Source organism: Chaetodon auriga, chromosome 21 (genome assembly GCF_051107435.1).
Source record: "Chaetodon auriga isolate fChaAug3 chromosome 21, fChaAug3.hap1, whole genome shotgun sequence".
Classification (NCBI taxonomy): Eukaryota; Metazoa; Chordata; class Actinopteri; order Chaetodontiformes; family Chaetodontidae; genus Chaetodon; species Chaetodon auriga.
The window spans coordinates 16,560,707-16,578,976 of record NC_135094.1 but is presented as its reverse complement, the minus strand read 5'-3'; the positions used below and the strand labels follow the sequence as shown (position 1 = coordinate 16,578,976).

The 18,270-nt window shown below is 42.7% G+C and overlaps 1 protein-coding gene across 2 annotated transcripts in view; it reads right to left on the bottom strand.

The window, feature by feature from the left end:
- vav3a (vav 3 guanine nucleotide exchange factor a) overlaps positions 1-18,270 on the bottom strand; it is an 81,147-nt gene that overhangs the window by 39,688 nt on the left and 23,189 nt on the right. For both annotated transcript variants that reach the window (XM_076760969.1, XM_076760970.1), the window contains exons 3-4: positions 2,057-2,115; positions 1,870-1,935 (exon numbers count right to left, since the gene is read on the bottom strand). In XM_076760969.1, the coding sequence (XP_076617084.1) occupies positions 1,870-1,935; positions 2,057-2,115 (125 nt within the window). The remainder of the gene's footprint in view (positions 1-1,869; positions 1,936-2,056; positions 2,116-18,270) is intronic.

Genomic DNA, 18,270 nt, shown 5'->3' with positions numbered 1-18,270 from the left:
TAAATTATCTGCTGTACTGAGAGATGTGGAGTGATAGTGGGCCACTAGAAAAGACTTGTTACATGCCTTATGCGATTAAGAGTATTTTTTATACATTAATTTATCCAATCAAATGTGTTTTGGCACAACCTGCCAGCATATAGGATTGTTTAGGGGTTAGGGGTCAGGGTTAACATAGTATAGCATAGTTCATAGGGGGTCCTACAAACCTGCAAAAGTTTGGGCAAAATCAGAAGAGTTGTGCTTCTGTCACATGTTATACAATATGTATAATGTATAATGTCATACAGAAATCTTTGATAAGTACTTTTATAAGTGCTAGCTACATGCAACCAGTGTTAAAGTAATGCTGTCCTGTAAATCCAACAGTCTGACTGTACGTAAAAACTAAAAACCTGAACTCATCAAAAATAACTGTTTTTAAATTGTGTAGAAACACTTGTTTAACACGTACATCCAGCATCCTGTTGCTTTTCTTCTACAAAATCGTACTGTCTAACACAGACAACTGTAGCTTACAGGCAGGAACGCTCGTCCTTGCTGCCCTCTGGTGGTCGGGAGTATTAATAACTCCTATTGCAGTAGGAATAATGAGTAGAATGGCAGATAAAATTTGTTCCACACTGCTACAACATATTGGGTGCATTAAAAACACAACTAACCAGGCTTATTTTCCTCTGGTACATGCAGTAGAAAAAGGTGATGAACGATACTGAAGTGGTGAAGCTCTACTGTAAGGTGAATGAGTACGTCTGTGTGTGTATGTGTGATTCTGTACATCATGGCAGGGGAACACTGAGCAGATGGGAGTTGAGTGCAGAACATGGCTCTGTTCGGTGTGATCCACACCGCCACTTTCACCTCCCATCCACTGCTGGCTGCTGTCAGGCTGCTGTTTTACTCTGTCACTGCTGACTTGCGCGCTGCTTCCAACTCGAAGAGCTGTCAGCGCTAAGCATCGACCAGAGCACCGTGTCAGTGGAAGGCTTCCCCTGCAGCACTTTCACTGAACGATTATCTGTCTTCACCCACTTACATTACTACAAGTTACGGTCGCTCTGCCTTTCGAAAAAGACTCAAAAATAATCCCATAATTTTCCATATTTGTTAATGGTTTATCATGAGATCCAAGAAGTTAGACTCTACACTGGGTGACCACAGGAAACTTCAATGTAATGTTTTGATGAGAACATGCTATAAATACAAAAAATGGTGAAAGGAAAGATATTGGCAAAAAATATGTGCATAAACTGACAACTGACAGCTTCAATCCAAAAAATATTTCAAACTATATAGCCTTCAAAATCCATATTACCCCACCCACAGTCAAACCTCCAAAAACATCTTACAGATTCAGTTTTTATTGCTGCATTGCATTTAGATAAAGGGCTTTGCGAGGCATTGTGCCAGGAGTCCTGTTTGCAGTGTAGGTGGGTTATGTAATGTTATGATTTTGTTCCTTGTTCACTTTCAAAAGTAAAAAACGCATTATTTCTCATTTTGATAAAGTTACTTCTGAATAAAACTGTTGAAAACATCAATCATAAGCAGGTTAGCTGTCATCGTATGTTAAGTGCAAGGCCTGAAAAATGATCAAGCCACAAGCCCACACGACTTGTTGTTAACTACAGAAAGAGTCTGGAAAGCTCGCGCTGAAAGCCTCGGAGGAGGTGGCTGCCTTCCAGTCAACAAGCAGGGAACAAATGTTGTCCCGCGCCCACAACAGCCTGTTATTTTTAAGCATAGGGAAGAGACTCGGCAAATTGGAATGAAGTTCTTCTGAAAATCCTCACAAGTGTGTGAAAGGGGAAGAGAAAATTCTCCAACTTTAAAGGGCGTCTATAGGAGGAAAGAGAAGAGGAAGCATACTCTATAAGATCCTCGAGGTGGTTGTAGATATCCTCATCTTCAACACTCTCCTCGGAGGGAAATGGCCTTTGAAGGGAAAGCAAGAGAGAAAATCATTATATACGCTGTCACGGGATATGTGTCACAATGTGCCACATTTTAATCCATATACGTTTGTGCTATCACATTGTTTTGCGTTGTGTTGTACCTGATTCCAGTCTGCTGCGCGATCACTGTGTGGGAAAGTTTGGAGAGTGCATCCATAACCTGCAATGGAAATGAGGACGCATTATAGGACGTGTGTGATTTAGATTTTAAAAAACACACACTGATATAGTTGCTGTTTGGGTCCTGCTGCTCTCATGGTGCTGCAATTCTAAAAGGACACACACGAGGGCAGCATTCTCCAACACTCCAGCACTGCCACTGACGTCCTGTGACTGAGCTCCAGCCAGTTTATACTCTGAAACAGAAGTCATTCATACACAAATAATAATACAACACTCATTTGATGTCTACACGGGGCAAATTTTGAGTCAAGTTGCGCCTAAAATCATAAGCTCATTCACATGTGTTTCGAAATAATGAGAGAGGAACAAGGAGCAATAAGAGAAGTGTTGAGTGTGAGAGGAATAATGTGGCCCTGCACAGAGAATGACTCACTGACACACAGTCATCAGTTAGCGCTATTGTAGGAGCCGCGCACAGTCACATGAACTGATCAGTAATTGATCGTGCTGTGAAGTTAAGCGTGTGCGCTTGTGGGCTGACATGATTGCTATTAGTATGACACGTAATTTCACGCTGCTGTGCTCAGTCCTGCCGGTGCCCTTGACCCTGTGTGTGTGTGTGTGTGTGTGTGTGTGTGTGTGTGTGTGTGTGTGTGTGTGACCTGCTTGACTAATAATCACCGCTGAACTCACCTGCTGAATGAACGATACAGCTTTATTATCCGAGTCAGGGAGCTCTGCTCATTCACGCTCATTTGCGACCTGGCAAACGGCCCACAAACCTCTTTTCGTGGGCCATCCGTCCACTGACATAACACGCAGAACATTCACGCACACACAGATGTAACGTAGATACATTTGGCCTGGAGCAGAAGCTCTCAGGGATCAATACTGATCACACCACTGGCCTTTCCCTTCCCCCACCAGTAAATAGAATAAACAGTGGTGCACAAAGGACGGAGAGACAGAAACATGTTTCCGCTGACATCCTTTAAGCTATTTTAAACTGTACTACTGTGCACCACTGAGACTAAGAATGCAACATGTTACTGATGTAAAATGAATGTTTGTCCACTGTAGGATTGATGGACTTTAGCTCCGTATCAGTTCATTCATTGTTTTTAACCAGATGGCTCTCTGATTTAAGGATCTCTAATAGATAAGCAGACAAGTGCTGAGTGCACAATATGTAATCAATCAAACTGGAGCACATCCATCAAACAGAGGGCGATGACACTGACTGACGATTCATAAATCCGGCGCAGTCTGGCTTTGACGAAGCATTTTATCGTCGCAAACATCAAGATGCATCAGGGGCGGCGGCGCAATACTAACACCATGAAACATAAATTCAAGCTGTGCTCGTTAGCTGTCGCTCTGATCAAAAGGGAATACAGTGTCAGTGGAGAGCAGCTGAACAGTGCAGAGCTGTGACTGTGACGGCTCAGCAGCAGTGGTTGGTTGCACATCAGCAGAGGAGCACCAGTGATTCAAACCTGCATTTATATACATTAAGTCAAGCTAACAAAGGAGAATCGTCATGTGCTTTGCATCAGTTTCAATGGTTTTTGTTCAAACTGTCCATTGTGAGTCCGACTTTGTTATTGAACACAGCGCTAAATCGATGGAGTACTCTCAAGCTTAGTGCAGTAATAGCAGTAACAAGGCAACTCAGATGAGCAGCATTTGGATCCACTCAAATCTTTTTTCATCTGAGTTAGGGTTGTGGCTTCAGGTAAATCAACCTGAAACAGCAAAAGCCGCTAATTAAGCCCTTGAGGATCAGTGTGCCAGTCCAAGTACGATTCATTTTCCACGTATTTATTCTGCAAAGTGTTTCTTTTGTTGTATTCCTTTGATCAAACTATGCACGACTCTTTCAATCCTCAAACAAAACAGCCGGATAGCTAAATAGCTCCGTCAGAACAACTGCGCTCTGACTTCACCTAAGAGATTTTTCTACACGTCACATTACAAGCAAGAAGCAAAATTAACACCTCTACAGCCTATTTAGAACTGTCAAACTATCGGGGCTGCACAGATTGCAGTCCTGGAGCAGCAGCCTGGAGGGTTGACAACCTCTGCTATCAGTGTGCCCTTCAGCAAGGCAAGAGGAGTGAGAAACAGATTTAGACTTTCGGCAGTTTCGAGTATAATTGCAAACACTTTGGGACCATTTGTGATTCATGCAGTCCATCTCTTTGCATTACATTAATCCAGTGATTACAATGCTTAATCAACTCTACAGTATGTGCTCTCAAACACGGTAGGAACTGAAATGCTTTTCAGCGTCAGCGTTGCACAAACACAGACGAACGCAGACGCATTTCCGAGAGCATCCTCTAAAATTCAAAGCGAATCCTGCTCCTCCTTCCAGTTATTAATCCTTGCGCAGTTATCAGACAGAGTTGACAGAGTTCTCGCTCCAATAATGAATGAAGGGCATGACATCCGGAGGCCAGCTGGCAGGTACAACATGTCCAAAAGCTGAAGATCCACTGCGTACTGAACAGAGCTTTGGAGCCTTTCCAGTTTTAGCTGGCAGGCGATTTTCAGGGGACGAGTCGTGTATAGTTGTGCTTTTTGGCGTCACTGGATACATGAGTCACATACATTTGCAGCAAAACTGACCATCTGCGCACAGCCAAGAAAGCTTTCTGAAAACTCACAAGTATTACAACCATGAGCGGTCGCACAGCTAATAATAGAAATGTCAAGAACGTGTCCACAAAGGAAATGAGAGGTTTACATTCCAAGTTTCATTTTGTTTCATTTTAGCTAAAGCAAAAATACAGATGATTACTACTGTTTTCAGAGCGGCATTATGCGAGATGTAAAAATACATGATGATTCAGCTGTCACGAGGTCTCCGATGCAAGACCAGTGCAGCGTCTGTTCTCTAAAGCTACACTGAGTTAACGATGGATTCAAACTTAAAGTCCTGCATTAGACGTGGTGTCCAGTGTGTGCACACAAAGCAGAGGTCGCAGGCTCAGCAGCCACGCGGCAGACCAGCGGTGATGCGGGGGGGGGGGGGGGGGGACTGGCCCTTTGATGGCGGGTATTAAACCTGTGCTGTCTGACCACGGCTGCACCGCTGGATCTAATGATTCACGCCACAGCAATTAAAGCAGGATGGGAGCTGTGTCTGGCCAGATGAAAGGGAGACGAGTGCACTGTGTGTGTGCGCGCGTGTGTGTGCATGCATGCATGTGTGTTTTAAGGTGAAGACTTGGGTTAAGGTTAGGGTAAGGGTTAGGCTTGGGCTGGTAGTGGTTATGCCTCCAGGAAATGAATGGAAGTCTATCTAACGTCCCCAAGACACCAGTGTGCTTATGTGTGTGTGTGTGTGTGTGTGTGTGTGCTTGGATGCTGGTGCATGTCAGCAGCAATCTGTCTGCTTTCAGTGAATTTCATTCACACTGCATTTACTTGTGCATTGGCAGACACTGCACGTTCAAGTCCAAAATTACAGCCATTTGGTTTTATATCATCCTAATTTTTCACTTTGGCAAGTGGAAACAGCTCTGACACAGTTATTATGCTATAGAACACTTGAACTCTCCACTGAAATCCCCGATGACATGCTGTACATAAAATGTTCATTCGGGCTTCTAATTTTGCAATCAATATGCAATCATGTGCTCGGCCGTCTCGCACTACAATGCCACTGATTTTGAAATGGGGCTGCAAACATGGATGACAGGTTTACTGCTTTCATGCTAATATATCAGTCAACACAGAGCAGTTGGAAAATGTTATCCTAATATCTGCTCTTGACATGCAAAGCCACCGATCACCTCCTCTTTATTCACTCTGAGCGTCTCTCGTGGTAGAGGGCACCTCAAGAAAACGGCTGAGGCATTTTAGACGTATGACGTGCCAACAGCTTTATTGCTTTCACACACAGCCCAGCTTTCTGTCCCAGTTTTCTGCACGTCGCCTTAACTCCTCCTTCCTGTGGCTCTTTTTTCTTCCCTTTTTTCTTTTTCCTCTAAATTTCTGATTGCGGACTAAAAATAGAGATCAGTTAGGTAATCCAGTGAAACACATACAGATGGCAATATAGCTTTTATTTCACAGACTCTGCGTTCCAAGCCGATAAAAAGAACACTTTATTCCTGTTTATAGTAATCGAGGTCACCTACCCCACTTACAGATTGTGAATTGGTGCTGAAAACGGTGCTTGACTGCAGCGTTTCACAGGAAAACAAACTGAACTGCGCTTGTGAATATTAAATTAAAAGAAATATTGTCATGAAGAACTACAATTGTGGCTCATTTGCCAACAATAACTCAAAATTTCTATTAAAATTGTAGCCAAGGTTTGGTCTAAAGGGATGATTTTGTTGTCTGGTCAACATAAACTAGCTGTGTCTCTGTTCCTTTTTACAAATGTGAGTTAATTATTATCAGTATTAACTAAGTCAGCTTCCAAATATCTGATCGATGCATACATTCTGAACACAAACCACTCCCACCAACCACAAGAAAGTGGCCTATCTGACTGAGACTGACCAGGGATCAGCTGTTTGCTTTAGGGTTTTCTCACCAACACATATGAGATAAACCAGGAGAGAAACACTCTGGGGAGGGGGGGTTGATCCGACCACATAAACAGGGCAGGTGTGAAAGCACCTTCAGATAGTGTGACCATCATCTGCAGCTCTCACTGGCCTTTATTTCAGGGGATTTTCCCACCCAACTGTTTTCGAGCGGTTGCTTTAAAGACCGCACTTCTTCCTGTCTCGTAGCGTCCTCACAGTCAGCGTAGTGTCTCTGGAACACCGTATTTAAAGTCTGGAAAGCTCACTGCACAAAGGCCTGACACTGTCGACGAGGATGAGGTTGAAGGTGTAAGATTCAAGGATGTTCCATTTTTTTTTTGCTGCGCCAGTGAAGACATCAAACGCCCCCTCTTGGTTGTTGCTAACACACTGTAGTTCTACCGAAGTTTGATAAAACATCTTTAAACGGTTTGTTAGGTTTGAAAATCTCGTCTGTAAATGTCCCTTTTTTCCATTGCAGATATACATCAAACAACCAGATTTTCTTTTTCGAAATGTTCACTGACATTTTCATGCCACGCTTGATAAAACATTTATGAAAAGCCCGAACAGCAAATCATTAAAATCGTGGTTGTGTTTCAAGGGGAAAGACTCCGCTCTCACACACTTTTCCCATCAAACGTTTTTGCTGTTGAAACAGTTGGAAATAAAGGATGTTTGAATATTTAACAGCCATCTCTCTCCATCTCTGTTATTGCGCCTGGTGACGAACAATAATGGATGTTAAATTCACTGAGACATTAAACAAGAAACATTTACATAAAATTACACCATGAAGAGAGTAAATACAAATGCGTGTGTGGGCGGGTGTGTGTCCGTGTGTGTCACACAGTGTGTACTAGCTGATTTAAGCTTGTTTCCTGTGCATCTGTTGCTGCACGTGACACTGATTTTTTATTATTTGTGCATACATACATGAACGTGTGTGTACGCTCCCGTGTGTTTGCGAGCCTGTCTGGGTGACAGATGCAGCCGGTGCATAAAATTCAATCCACACAGAAAGGAGCCAATAAAAGCCTGATTGGCTCGGAGAGAGGGACTAGCTAATGTTTGGCAATCAGTGCCATGGCTCATTAGCGGCCATAATACATAATTAGCGTGTTTGGATATAGAGACGTGTGGCTGATTGGAATACGGCACACGTTTGCCTTTTCTCCTCAGTCTTCGTTGCCTGCATCATTTAGTCCATCGCTCTCCTCATCAAACACTGCTTCACTTGCATTAATTCTACAATCATGCATATTGCAAAGGCAGCAGAACTTCCTGCAAGACAGTGTACCTCAGACGGCGTCCGTGCTCAGCCCGCTGAATCGGAAGTGCATCTTCACCAGAGTGAAAAAAATCGCTACATGCCGGCCTTATGTTTTAGTGTGGATGAGGAAAGGACATCATTCTTCATCAAGTGCAAGTGATAAAGCAAGATGTCTGTCATTCATTAGTATTCATGTGTATGTTGTCGTATTGACTTTGTAATCAAAAAATAGTGATTTCATCTGCATGTCAGCACAGGAAGCAGTGGTTAACAAGTAGCCGTCAGTTTTCTGCCTGTTCAGTCGATGGACAACAGGAACAACAACTGAATGCTTTGAAACAGGTGACCATGGAGAGAAAGAGGGGCTAGAACAGTCTCAGATGTTCAGATGTGAACAAAATATGTAGAAAAATACAAATTACTACTGTGCTGCACCTGTGCCTGGAGATAGCAGAGATGATGCTTTGCTAAATCCCTGGTATTACATAATGTATGTGGCCGTAACATGCACACTGAAGACCCCCTCACAGAACTCTCATTAAAATGAGTCAGCTGGAAACATTAAAAATTCAGCTGCAGATGTAGAGCTGATCATTATACTCCATAAATGTCTGTCACCTATGGGCACTACAAACTGATCCAGATTTGAACTGAAGCAGAATACAAAGATCTCAATTAGGGACGACTGTGCCATCCTCAACATGCACTAAGTATGATCAACCGGCCTTTTCCATTAAAGCCACAAAAAAGGAACATTCCCTTCCATCCCATAGTAAAACTTTTGAGTTTTTTCTCTTTCTAAAAAGCTGTTTACATGTGAATCAAGAATGCAATGAACAATTTCAACAGTTAACTAATCAAACAATGGACAATAACCTGTGGCACTGATGTTAAACTGTCAGCGGCACAGTGACTGATTGGACAATTCATTTGACATATTCTTGCTGACGACCTCAACAAATATTCATGAAGCATTCAAATGAGCCTCTTTCATTTGAGGTCATGTTGTGGTCATTCTATTCATGGCTCGTTGCATTGATGGCGGGGGGGCGGGTTCCTCTTAGTGGACAGCACTGCAGTACTCACTGCATATTTAGAAATCACAAAGTCAAAATGTGTTCCAAACTACCTGCTTTGTGACAGCTGCACCATGACTAAGACTTTTTCTGGCCTGCAGTATGATATTACCACAACTGCAAGCATCCAGTGACTCAACACTTCCAGCTGCCTAATAATCAAAAACTCATGTTCCCGGACAAAAGTTGGAAGAGAATCGGATCCAATAGAAGCTGAAGATACTCCCAGTCCTCCTCTAAATATGTCACAATCTCACTCCATCTCCTCAACTTCAGTTCAGTTCATTTATGTGCTCCACTGGATGGAATATTAACAGCAGCACAAGCTTTATTATCCTCTATCTGTCTCCCCCGAACAACTCCACTTCAACAGCAGAAGGTCAAAAGCAAGGGCATCATTGCTGTCCAGGTAAATCATGTCAACTCCCATGGACTACAGCCCCTGAGGACACAACACGCTCGCACACATTCACACACTCACACACATTAACACACTCGCACACATTCACACCGTCCCAGTACTCAAAGCAGAAGTCCTTCACTCCTCGCGCTCTATGAATGTTTTATGCTCACATTAATAAGGGAACATATCAGCCTAGTGATCACACATTTGCATGGTTCTCACACACACAGACAAACACACAAACACTCCGCAAAGCATGCTGATGTTCCCACGCAGCTTGAGGCCTTGATGCTAAAACAAATCTGATCTGCCAAATCGTCACTTTGCTGACAGGTGAGGTAACTCCAGCTGAATTTCACACTATCTGAATCAGCATGCTGCTCACAACTGACCGCCAGTCATCCTGTGCCAAAACACACACAGACTCTGCTGTACAGATAAGGAAAATATCTATACAGTAAAATAAGAATTAACCACTGTGGTTATCAAACAACATAATGTAATCCTTTGTCGCAACCCACAACTATAAATGATATAGTTTGTGCATGAAAACAAGGAAAAAAGTATCTTCATCGCAAACACTGCCTTACTTCAGCTGCTCAGTTTTAGATTTGTGTCTGGTCTTTGTCTTCTGTGAGAAAAGACTGAATTTGTTTAGGTTTTGCCCTGTTTTGATTTGATGACATCATCTTTGGCTTTAGGGAAATGTAATGATTTTCACATTTTTCAGGCCATTTTGGACCAATCGATTCATTAAACAAATATTTAGTTAACTATGGCCCTTCCAAATGGAAAGATCAAGCTCAACGCAGCAGAGGCTGAGATTTTCCGACTTTTAGCGCTTAGTAGTGGATCCTACAATTCCCATAATGCAACTCAATAGCTTTTGATTAGCCCGTCCCTGCTGGGTACATGTCTAAATGCTGTCATGTCTGGAGTTGGCAACACAAAATTTAAAGTCTCCAGCCCAAGATAACCCTGATGACATCACTATGACATCACCAGGGTTACTCACTCAGACCGAGCTATAGCAGGGATGGTGAGATGGAGGTTGTACTTTCTTCCTCTCTGTTTTTATTCATTAAACAATATTGTTCACGCACTTAAATCCAGCTGTTTGCAACTCAGAGGACACATCTGTGCATGCGGCTTGTATGAACCTCAGAATCATATAGTCATCACTGATATGGGAGATACTAAGTGCATGATTTTTTTCCTTCAGTTCAGCCAGCTGATTACTGAGGAGACTCCGCTCAGAGTTAGCGTGACGCATCCCGGAGCTTCTCGCTATTGTGTTCACTGCTGTTATTACCATTGAAGCTACTCACTGTGGAAACCGTGCTAAAGACATAACCTCATCTCTCCGCCCACTCCCAAACCAATCTACAACACAATCTCCATTGTTTCATCACACTGACATGACGATCTCATTCCCTCGCCGCTGAAACGCTATCCTGCAGTTAACTGAGGATGAAATGAGGCAAACGGGGGAAAAGCACCCTGAGGGGTACTTCAGGCAAAAATATAAACTCGGTTTTTAAGAGTCCTTTGGACGACCAGTGAAGTGATCAGGATGCTGATTTAAGCTCCTTCTAGCCTCATTTGGGGAGCCAAGACTTGAAAGATTCGCCAAAAGTGTGAAGAGCAAGTTTGAGTGGGTTGTCTGCATTGTAAACCATGTCCTAAGGCGGTCAGTGAAAATCCATATGCACATTCCTCAGGTTTTTTTCTCTTTCCCAGAGCCTTTGATCCTGCTGTCAGTCATGAACCCCTACACTTCAGCTTTAGTGGGCCCTGTCTCACCCTGTGGGACCTCATGATTCACAAGAGGGGACAAGCCAACGTTGGGATCAGTTCTGGGGATTTACCACTCTACAGCATGGCAGGAAATAGAGAAGCTACGGGCAAATTCTTCACTTAACTGGAAGGTTAAGACTGCCAAGGACACCCATCTATGATATTCAAATCTGCAAGTGCATCTGCTGTCCGCTGGATGTATTTCCAAAACTATTCAATAGAAAAGTGACAGTTCTTCTTTGGTTCATGTGACATCCTTCCATCGAGTTTCAGGAAAATCAGGCCAGACATTTTCCGTAATCCTGCTGACAAACAAACAAACAACAGACAACATAACCTCCTCAGAAGATATAATATTTCTACGAAGGCTTTTAGCATGTTGTGTGTTCACACAAGACAAGTGCTAAGACTTGATAAAAAAAAAACTTGACCAAGTACTAGTTCAGGGTAGAGTTTGTCAGCCCTGGTATTACAGTACAGTATTTAACAATGTAAATACGAATGTTATTCCTCCTAACATTACCCTTTGAGGGTTTGGATGCTTATTATAAAACCATTCTTGAGCAAGCAGTAGTTAGATTTATGCTTTAAGATGTATTATTCTAAACAGCCATGCTTTGCTTTTACAAGAGAAAGGGTTATGAGGCCAAGGACAAAAGAAAGAACAGGACATATTACTGTTGGTGCTGATACACCAGCATCTTGGATCCTGCAGGGTGGATGCTGCAGTCCTTACAACCTGTAATTGCAATAAATAATGTAGTTAGCTAATTCCTTTGGCTTTGGAAACACCGGGGCACTTCTTAGGTGGGTGTGCTAACGTTTGCATCTAAGGTTAGAGCAGACAAACACAGTTTAATCCATTCATAACAAATGTGCTGTTATGTTGTTGGTCAGGCTGAAAAAAGGCACCACGCTCCAAACTGTCAAGTACTGCTCTTAAAGGCCCTTGAACACCAATTCAACAGGCTCTGGGAAGCTGTGATGGACATTTTCCATGATTTTTTGGGACATTTTAGAAACTAAATAATTAATCAACCAGTAAAAATCATTAAAAATCTGTATTTTATTGCAGGCCTGTATTGCAGTTTTATAACTATTACCAAAAATCCTTCGGAAAACAGCTGCATAATGACAGGGACATGAATTAGTCTTACTATATAACATCACTTTTGGAATCAATGTAAATCACAACGAATGGATAAACTCTTACTATGAATAACACTTAAAACATAAGCCTTTCCTCTTTGCGACAGTGGAAGAGTTTAAATTCCGAGTTCTGCTGGTTGACGCCTGTCTGGTTAATGTTGAAAAGATTATGATCTGTTTTAATAAAGAAAAAGTCAGCAGCAATCACAATCTTTCCTCAACCTTAACCAGAGTGCTTCTATTACCTAAACCTGACCACAGTCCAGATGTGAACTCCCACCCAAACCACCTCCACGCGACTCCAGCATGTCACATAAAATGTAGTGTTTCATTCACTCAAACGTTGACTGTGAACATAATCCACTCACTTCAACATACTTACGAATGCAAATGAGTTGTATATAAACATAATTTGTCGGAGACGGGGCTGGCTGGTTTTCACTGTCACTGTTTAATCAGGAGTTTGATGTACACCTGGGACACCAAGGGAATGTAATTAAGGTCTGTGGTGCTCAAGAGAGCCGAGACAGAGAAGCAGTCAGTGGGGAAACTAGTTTAGTGAAGAAATGTGGCTCACTGACTTGTTGCTTAATTAGGGAGAAACATATCTAATATGCTTAGTTTAGACCTTCATAGGCAGCAAAGTCCCTCACTGCTTATGACCTCCAGTAGCTCAAACATAGTAGCTTTGTGGTCATCAGAGGACACGTACACTATCTTTGGCTCTGCTGTACACAGCCCACAACCAATGAGGTCGGTTTACAACCGCACTGGCTGTCGGTAAGCAAAGGCTGAAGCGGGGTTATCCATCTTGTCGCACCTCGCACCACGATTCATCATGGTAGTTTACATGTCAGCCATTTTATTGCTTTGCTCTGTCGATGCTTGATTATAGTGTTGACTGGAGCCATAATAGGCAAATACTGAGTGAGGCGGTGCCATAAATCCAGATCTCCATGAAAAAAGAAAGGTAAACACAATGACATCTGTGTTATTGGCTCAAGACATTAAAAGCCTGGGGAGTAAATGAAGAATTCCCATATCATCCTGGCTGTCAGTCAAGTATGAGGTTTTAAATTTTTAGGTCGACCAGTCATCTTCATTTTTTTTATTGGTCGTTTTATCACTTGGGTTACTGTATTTAAGATGCAATATGCATGATTAATATGGTAAAAGCTCCTCATCTGATCGCTAAATCTAAAAGCAGGGCTGCAACAGAGAAGCTCGTCCACTCATTAACGATCATCCTTTTTGCCTGAGTTCAAATTCTGATGTAAGTTATGGTAAGTGCGAGAAATCTTCTTGATTTATATAAGATGACACATCAAAACCGAGTGATGAAATCCCAAACTGGCTCCACAACAGCAGTGAAAAAGCACTGTGCCGAGTGAAAACCAGAGAAACTACAAACGCTTCACCCTCACTGTAATGCAACAAATGTGTTTCCCACTTCTGGCTCTGTGCTGCTAAAGCTCTGGCCACAAATAGCCAGCCTGTCACATCTATATGGCATAAGTGGGTTAGCGTCGCTTCGTATACCCAGAGGAGCTCCCATTATAATCAGGAACAATTAAATACGCACTGTTTCAATCTCACTCTGCAGATAATGCACATTAGTCATGCAGCTGTGTGCAATCTCATTATGGTATTTCTCAGTGACTTTTCACTTGAATTATTTAATAAAATATTGCACTTTAGAGGTATCCATTACAAACGTGAGGCGTAACATAAGGCAAAAGCATGAAATGGCTGTTGATTATGCTGTTGCAATAATATTAAAGATGCAGCATTTCATTTCAGGAATAAATTATTCAATGTATCTCAATTAATATATAGATATTTTTAATATATCTCTGACCTGACCCAGACCACCGGCCATGACTGAAATAGAGAAGGATGCAAACTGGTAAACTAAGCGAAACTGAAAGATAAATTTGGGCGTGAGGTATGCTCATCAGTGACACCAGTGGAGTTCACTGTGTGCACTGCGCCAGGTGCTCCAGATCTGGTTGGACAATGCAATCAGCTCACTTCACAGAGACAACATGGTTAGACACAACACACACAACACACACACACACACACACAGACACACACACACACACTCACTCACGAGCAGACTTGGCAGAGGCTGTCACACTCTACGTCTCATATATTTTTTTTTTAAATCAAATCATGAAATTTTGACACATACTCAATTGAAAAGAGTACAAAGACAATATATTTCATGTTTGACTCATCAGCTTCATTGATTTTTGTAAATATCTGCTTATTCTGAATGTGATGCAGCAACACCTGTTTGGAACATTCCACAGGTAATCAGGTTGATTGGGAACAGGTGATAGGATCATGTTTGGGTATAAAAGGGGCATCCTGGAAAGGCTCAGTTGTTCACAAGCAGGGATGGAGTGAGGCTCACCACTTTGTGACAGATGACTGTATAAAGAATATTACTACATGGGCTCAGGAACACTTCAGAAAACTGCAGATTGCACAGTTTTGCACAGCTTGGGCATATCTCATTTTGTTATGAAACTGGATTCTTGAGCAAATCTTGATTATAGTAACAGAATACTAGCAAAGACTGAGTATTTCAAATTGTATTGCAAACTGTATTTGTTAAAGCCACCCTGACAATAGCTCTTATTAAGGCTTATTTTAGATTTAAAGGATAGCATGAACAAAGATAAACCCACTGTTCAGTATTACAATTCAGACTAGATGGAGAGGAAAGTATTGATTTTAACACTTGCCTGAACATGTGAGCTGTAATGGATAACACCCATTACCTGCCATTAAGGACCGAGTCTTAAGAGGCACATTAGAAGCCATTTCATAAGACCCACGACATCTTGTCTGTGCACGGAACTCATTACAAACTGAGTACGCCTCCGCTGTCTGTTCTTGTGTGCAAATGCTGTCCAAATGAAGCTGAAATCACACACATCTCATTTTAGCTGTTTCTCTTCTTCATGCACACATACGGTGCACGTTTGTGGATTATTTCTCAGTCACCATCACTGTGTTTCTTGTGTTCGTTCAGAGAGCTATAAAGCAAACCACGGCTCTTCATGTAAGACGAACCACAAGGCCTCCTCCACCATGTTTTATTTCATCTACTGCATGAATTTCAACTTTTTTCTCCCCACACTGATTTCCCATGCGACTTCACCCAAACCGCTTCTTTTTGGATATTATATAACACAAAACAGCTGGTACATTGTGAGGTGGGATCAGATTTTTTGGAGCAGAGTGCGGGGGATGGAGATTAGCTTTTTAGAAACGCCCCCACTTTGAATGACAGCGCATCCACCCACTCCACCTCTGGGATGCAATACAGCGAAGAAAAGACCCCCAACCCCCTCTCTGGTTGGAGCCTTAAGCATCTGGAAAAAGCATCGTTGACATACATACAATCCTCTGCACGGCTTCTGCAGGAGCTTTATATTGCAGAAAAACATCTCAGCGAGATCAGAACATAAACGTTCCTGTGAAATCCCATTCGCTGCTGTTAGCTCAGATCCGTCGGAGAGATGACAGATGCTGCCTCTGGCACCTCATGAAAGATTTAGAAGAAAGTTTTTAAAGATGTGTCGGAGACGGGGATTGTTGTCCTCTTCCTTTGGAGGACGCCGGCAGGTGCCCAGGGGAGACTGGCCTCTCAGCGGGGAGAGAGCGGACTGTAGAGAGCGAAATAAAGACGCACAATCGAAGCATTGCTCCATCTCAGAGCGAGGCTGCCCATCTGGAAGAGGACACTGACCACGGGCAGTTCATGTTCTGAATGTAAATGCACTTTGTACAGTCATCTTTAAGCAGGATCAGAAGTTTTTACAGCTTGTCTCTGTATGACTTAACTACATGGTGACGTTTGCCTGGTGTGTTTTTTGAAGTCTTATCCTCAAACTATTGGTTGAGACTGCCAAAAGCTGCTATGAAGATGTTTAATTTATCATTGCCAGCGGGCTGAAACACCGTGCACATTTTGGAGGCTGCTACTCTTGGACTGATGTAGCCCAGATCCAGGACCAAATACTACATATGATGGTCCTCCAGATCCACTGAATGTTGACATTACTCAGTGATTACTTTTCACAGTCAGATAATGAATTAAAAAATATGAATCAGCTAATAAATGATGATGTATTATTATGGATTAAGCTGGCTGTATAAAGTGTAGTATCTCCACCTTTACCCGCTGCAACGTTAGTAATGCTCCCACATTGATGCATCAGTGAGTTTGTATGTTCTAACAAATTTTATGAGGATCTGCAAGTTTAATGTCTGGGCTCTAAGAGGTATCCATGTACAGCAGGGCCGTGATGGATAAGAGCAAAGATTGAAGCTGCTGGGCACAAAGATTTAGCTGATACTCTAATTAAAGCCCCCCTGTTTCCCTGTTGTGAGGATGGAAAAACAATCTAGACCATTGAAGAATATAAACGTCCGTCCTGAAATCTAGTTTGACACTACAAAAAAATAACAGTGACGATAAACCAATATTATATTGGTGGATATCTCTGTTGAATCCAATTTGTCGTTATATCTGAGTTCAGTTTTAGGGCATCCCACCGACAAACACTGTAGAGGTGATGAATGCCCCATTACTTGATGGATAAATTGGTTTTCTTTTCTCTAAATCTGATCAGGCCAGTGTCATCCTTGGAAACAGCACATCCGTCTAACCCTGTTCCAGATGATTTCATCACAGTGAGATGTAGGTCTGTGGTTCCAGGTAGCAAAGCGCTCAGGACCGAAGCTGGGGGAAAAAAAGCTGTCAGAAAGTAGGACAGCGAGGGGAGGAGGGCTGGTTTGTAGACCTGCACTTCAGTCTTTGTAGTCTTTGATCCTGACCGCGGTGGCTTAGTTTCACATGCTCTCCGGCTGGCCCAGACTCAGCAGTGGCCTATAAATACCTGGCAAGTCTGCGCGGCCAGGTAACCTCAATACACACCAACACTCTGAGATGCAAAGCCTTCACACCGCGGTCCCCGCCTGCAGAATTATTGTTGACCTTGCATTATTTACTAAACACTGTCACTCAATAACGCAGCAGCACGACGGGGTGTGCGTCTTGCATCTCCAGACATCGATTCTGAAAGGTGGCTTTAATTAACGCCAAAGGTTAAGCATGAAGGATTGTAATGGAGCAAGCAAAAGAAAAACAAAAAATACTTCTTTTTCTCTTTCATTTGCAGCTGAAAATCCATTTTTTGAAATGAGGAACATTTTCCTGTTGAGTCTTTTCACAGGAGGACTACCTGCAGTGTTTATGTGTTACACACTCGATGGGAGGCTCCCTTTGAACTGGTATGGGGCAAGGATGTACAATACACTCTCTCACACACACACACACACACACACATACAAACACAGACATTTCCCCCATGCGGTTTTCCACTTTCAGCACCCTTTTGCCTTTCTATTTCTTTCTCTCTATGTCACATTCACTCGCGCATTTCCACTTCCAGGGGCCGGGGCCTGGTCACAGGAAGAGCGAGTATTTGATACGAGCCAGGGCAAGAAAGACGGACAAGAGAGGACAAGAGAGAGACAAGCTCAGGAAATGAGGGGAAGTCCAATTGTCTTGGTCAAGCACACACACACACACACTTGCGCACACACACTCGCATAATATAGGTCATGACAGGCTTGTTGGCCCCATGAGGCCGTGGTGAGAAATACAACACACCTTGAGAGCTACTTTTCTGACAGCATGAGAATGGAGCACATCTGCCACTGTGTGGTATCTTCACACACACACACACACACACACACACAGATGCTGAACACACTGGTGTTAATGCAACATTACACCTGAAGCTAAATTTGAATATGTCCACGTACTCAGAGAGAGAAAAACTCCAGAAGGGCCCCGCGGTGACCATTTCCTCTTCCTGTTTCCTGCTGCTTACTGAGACTTGAGATGAATCAGTCCTCAGGGGAG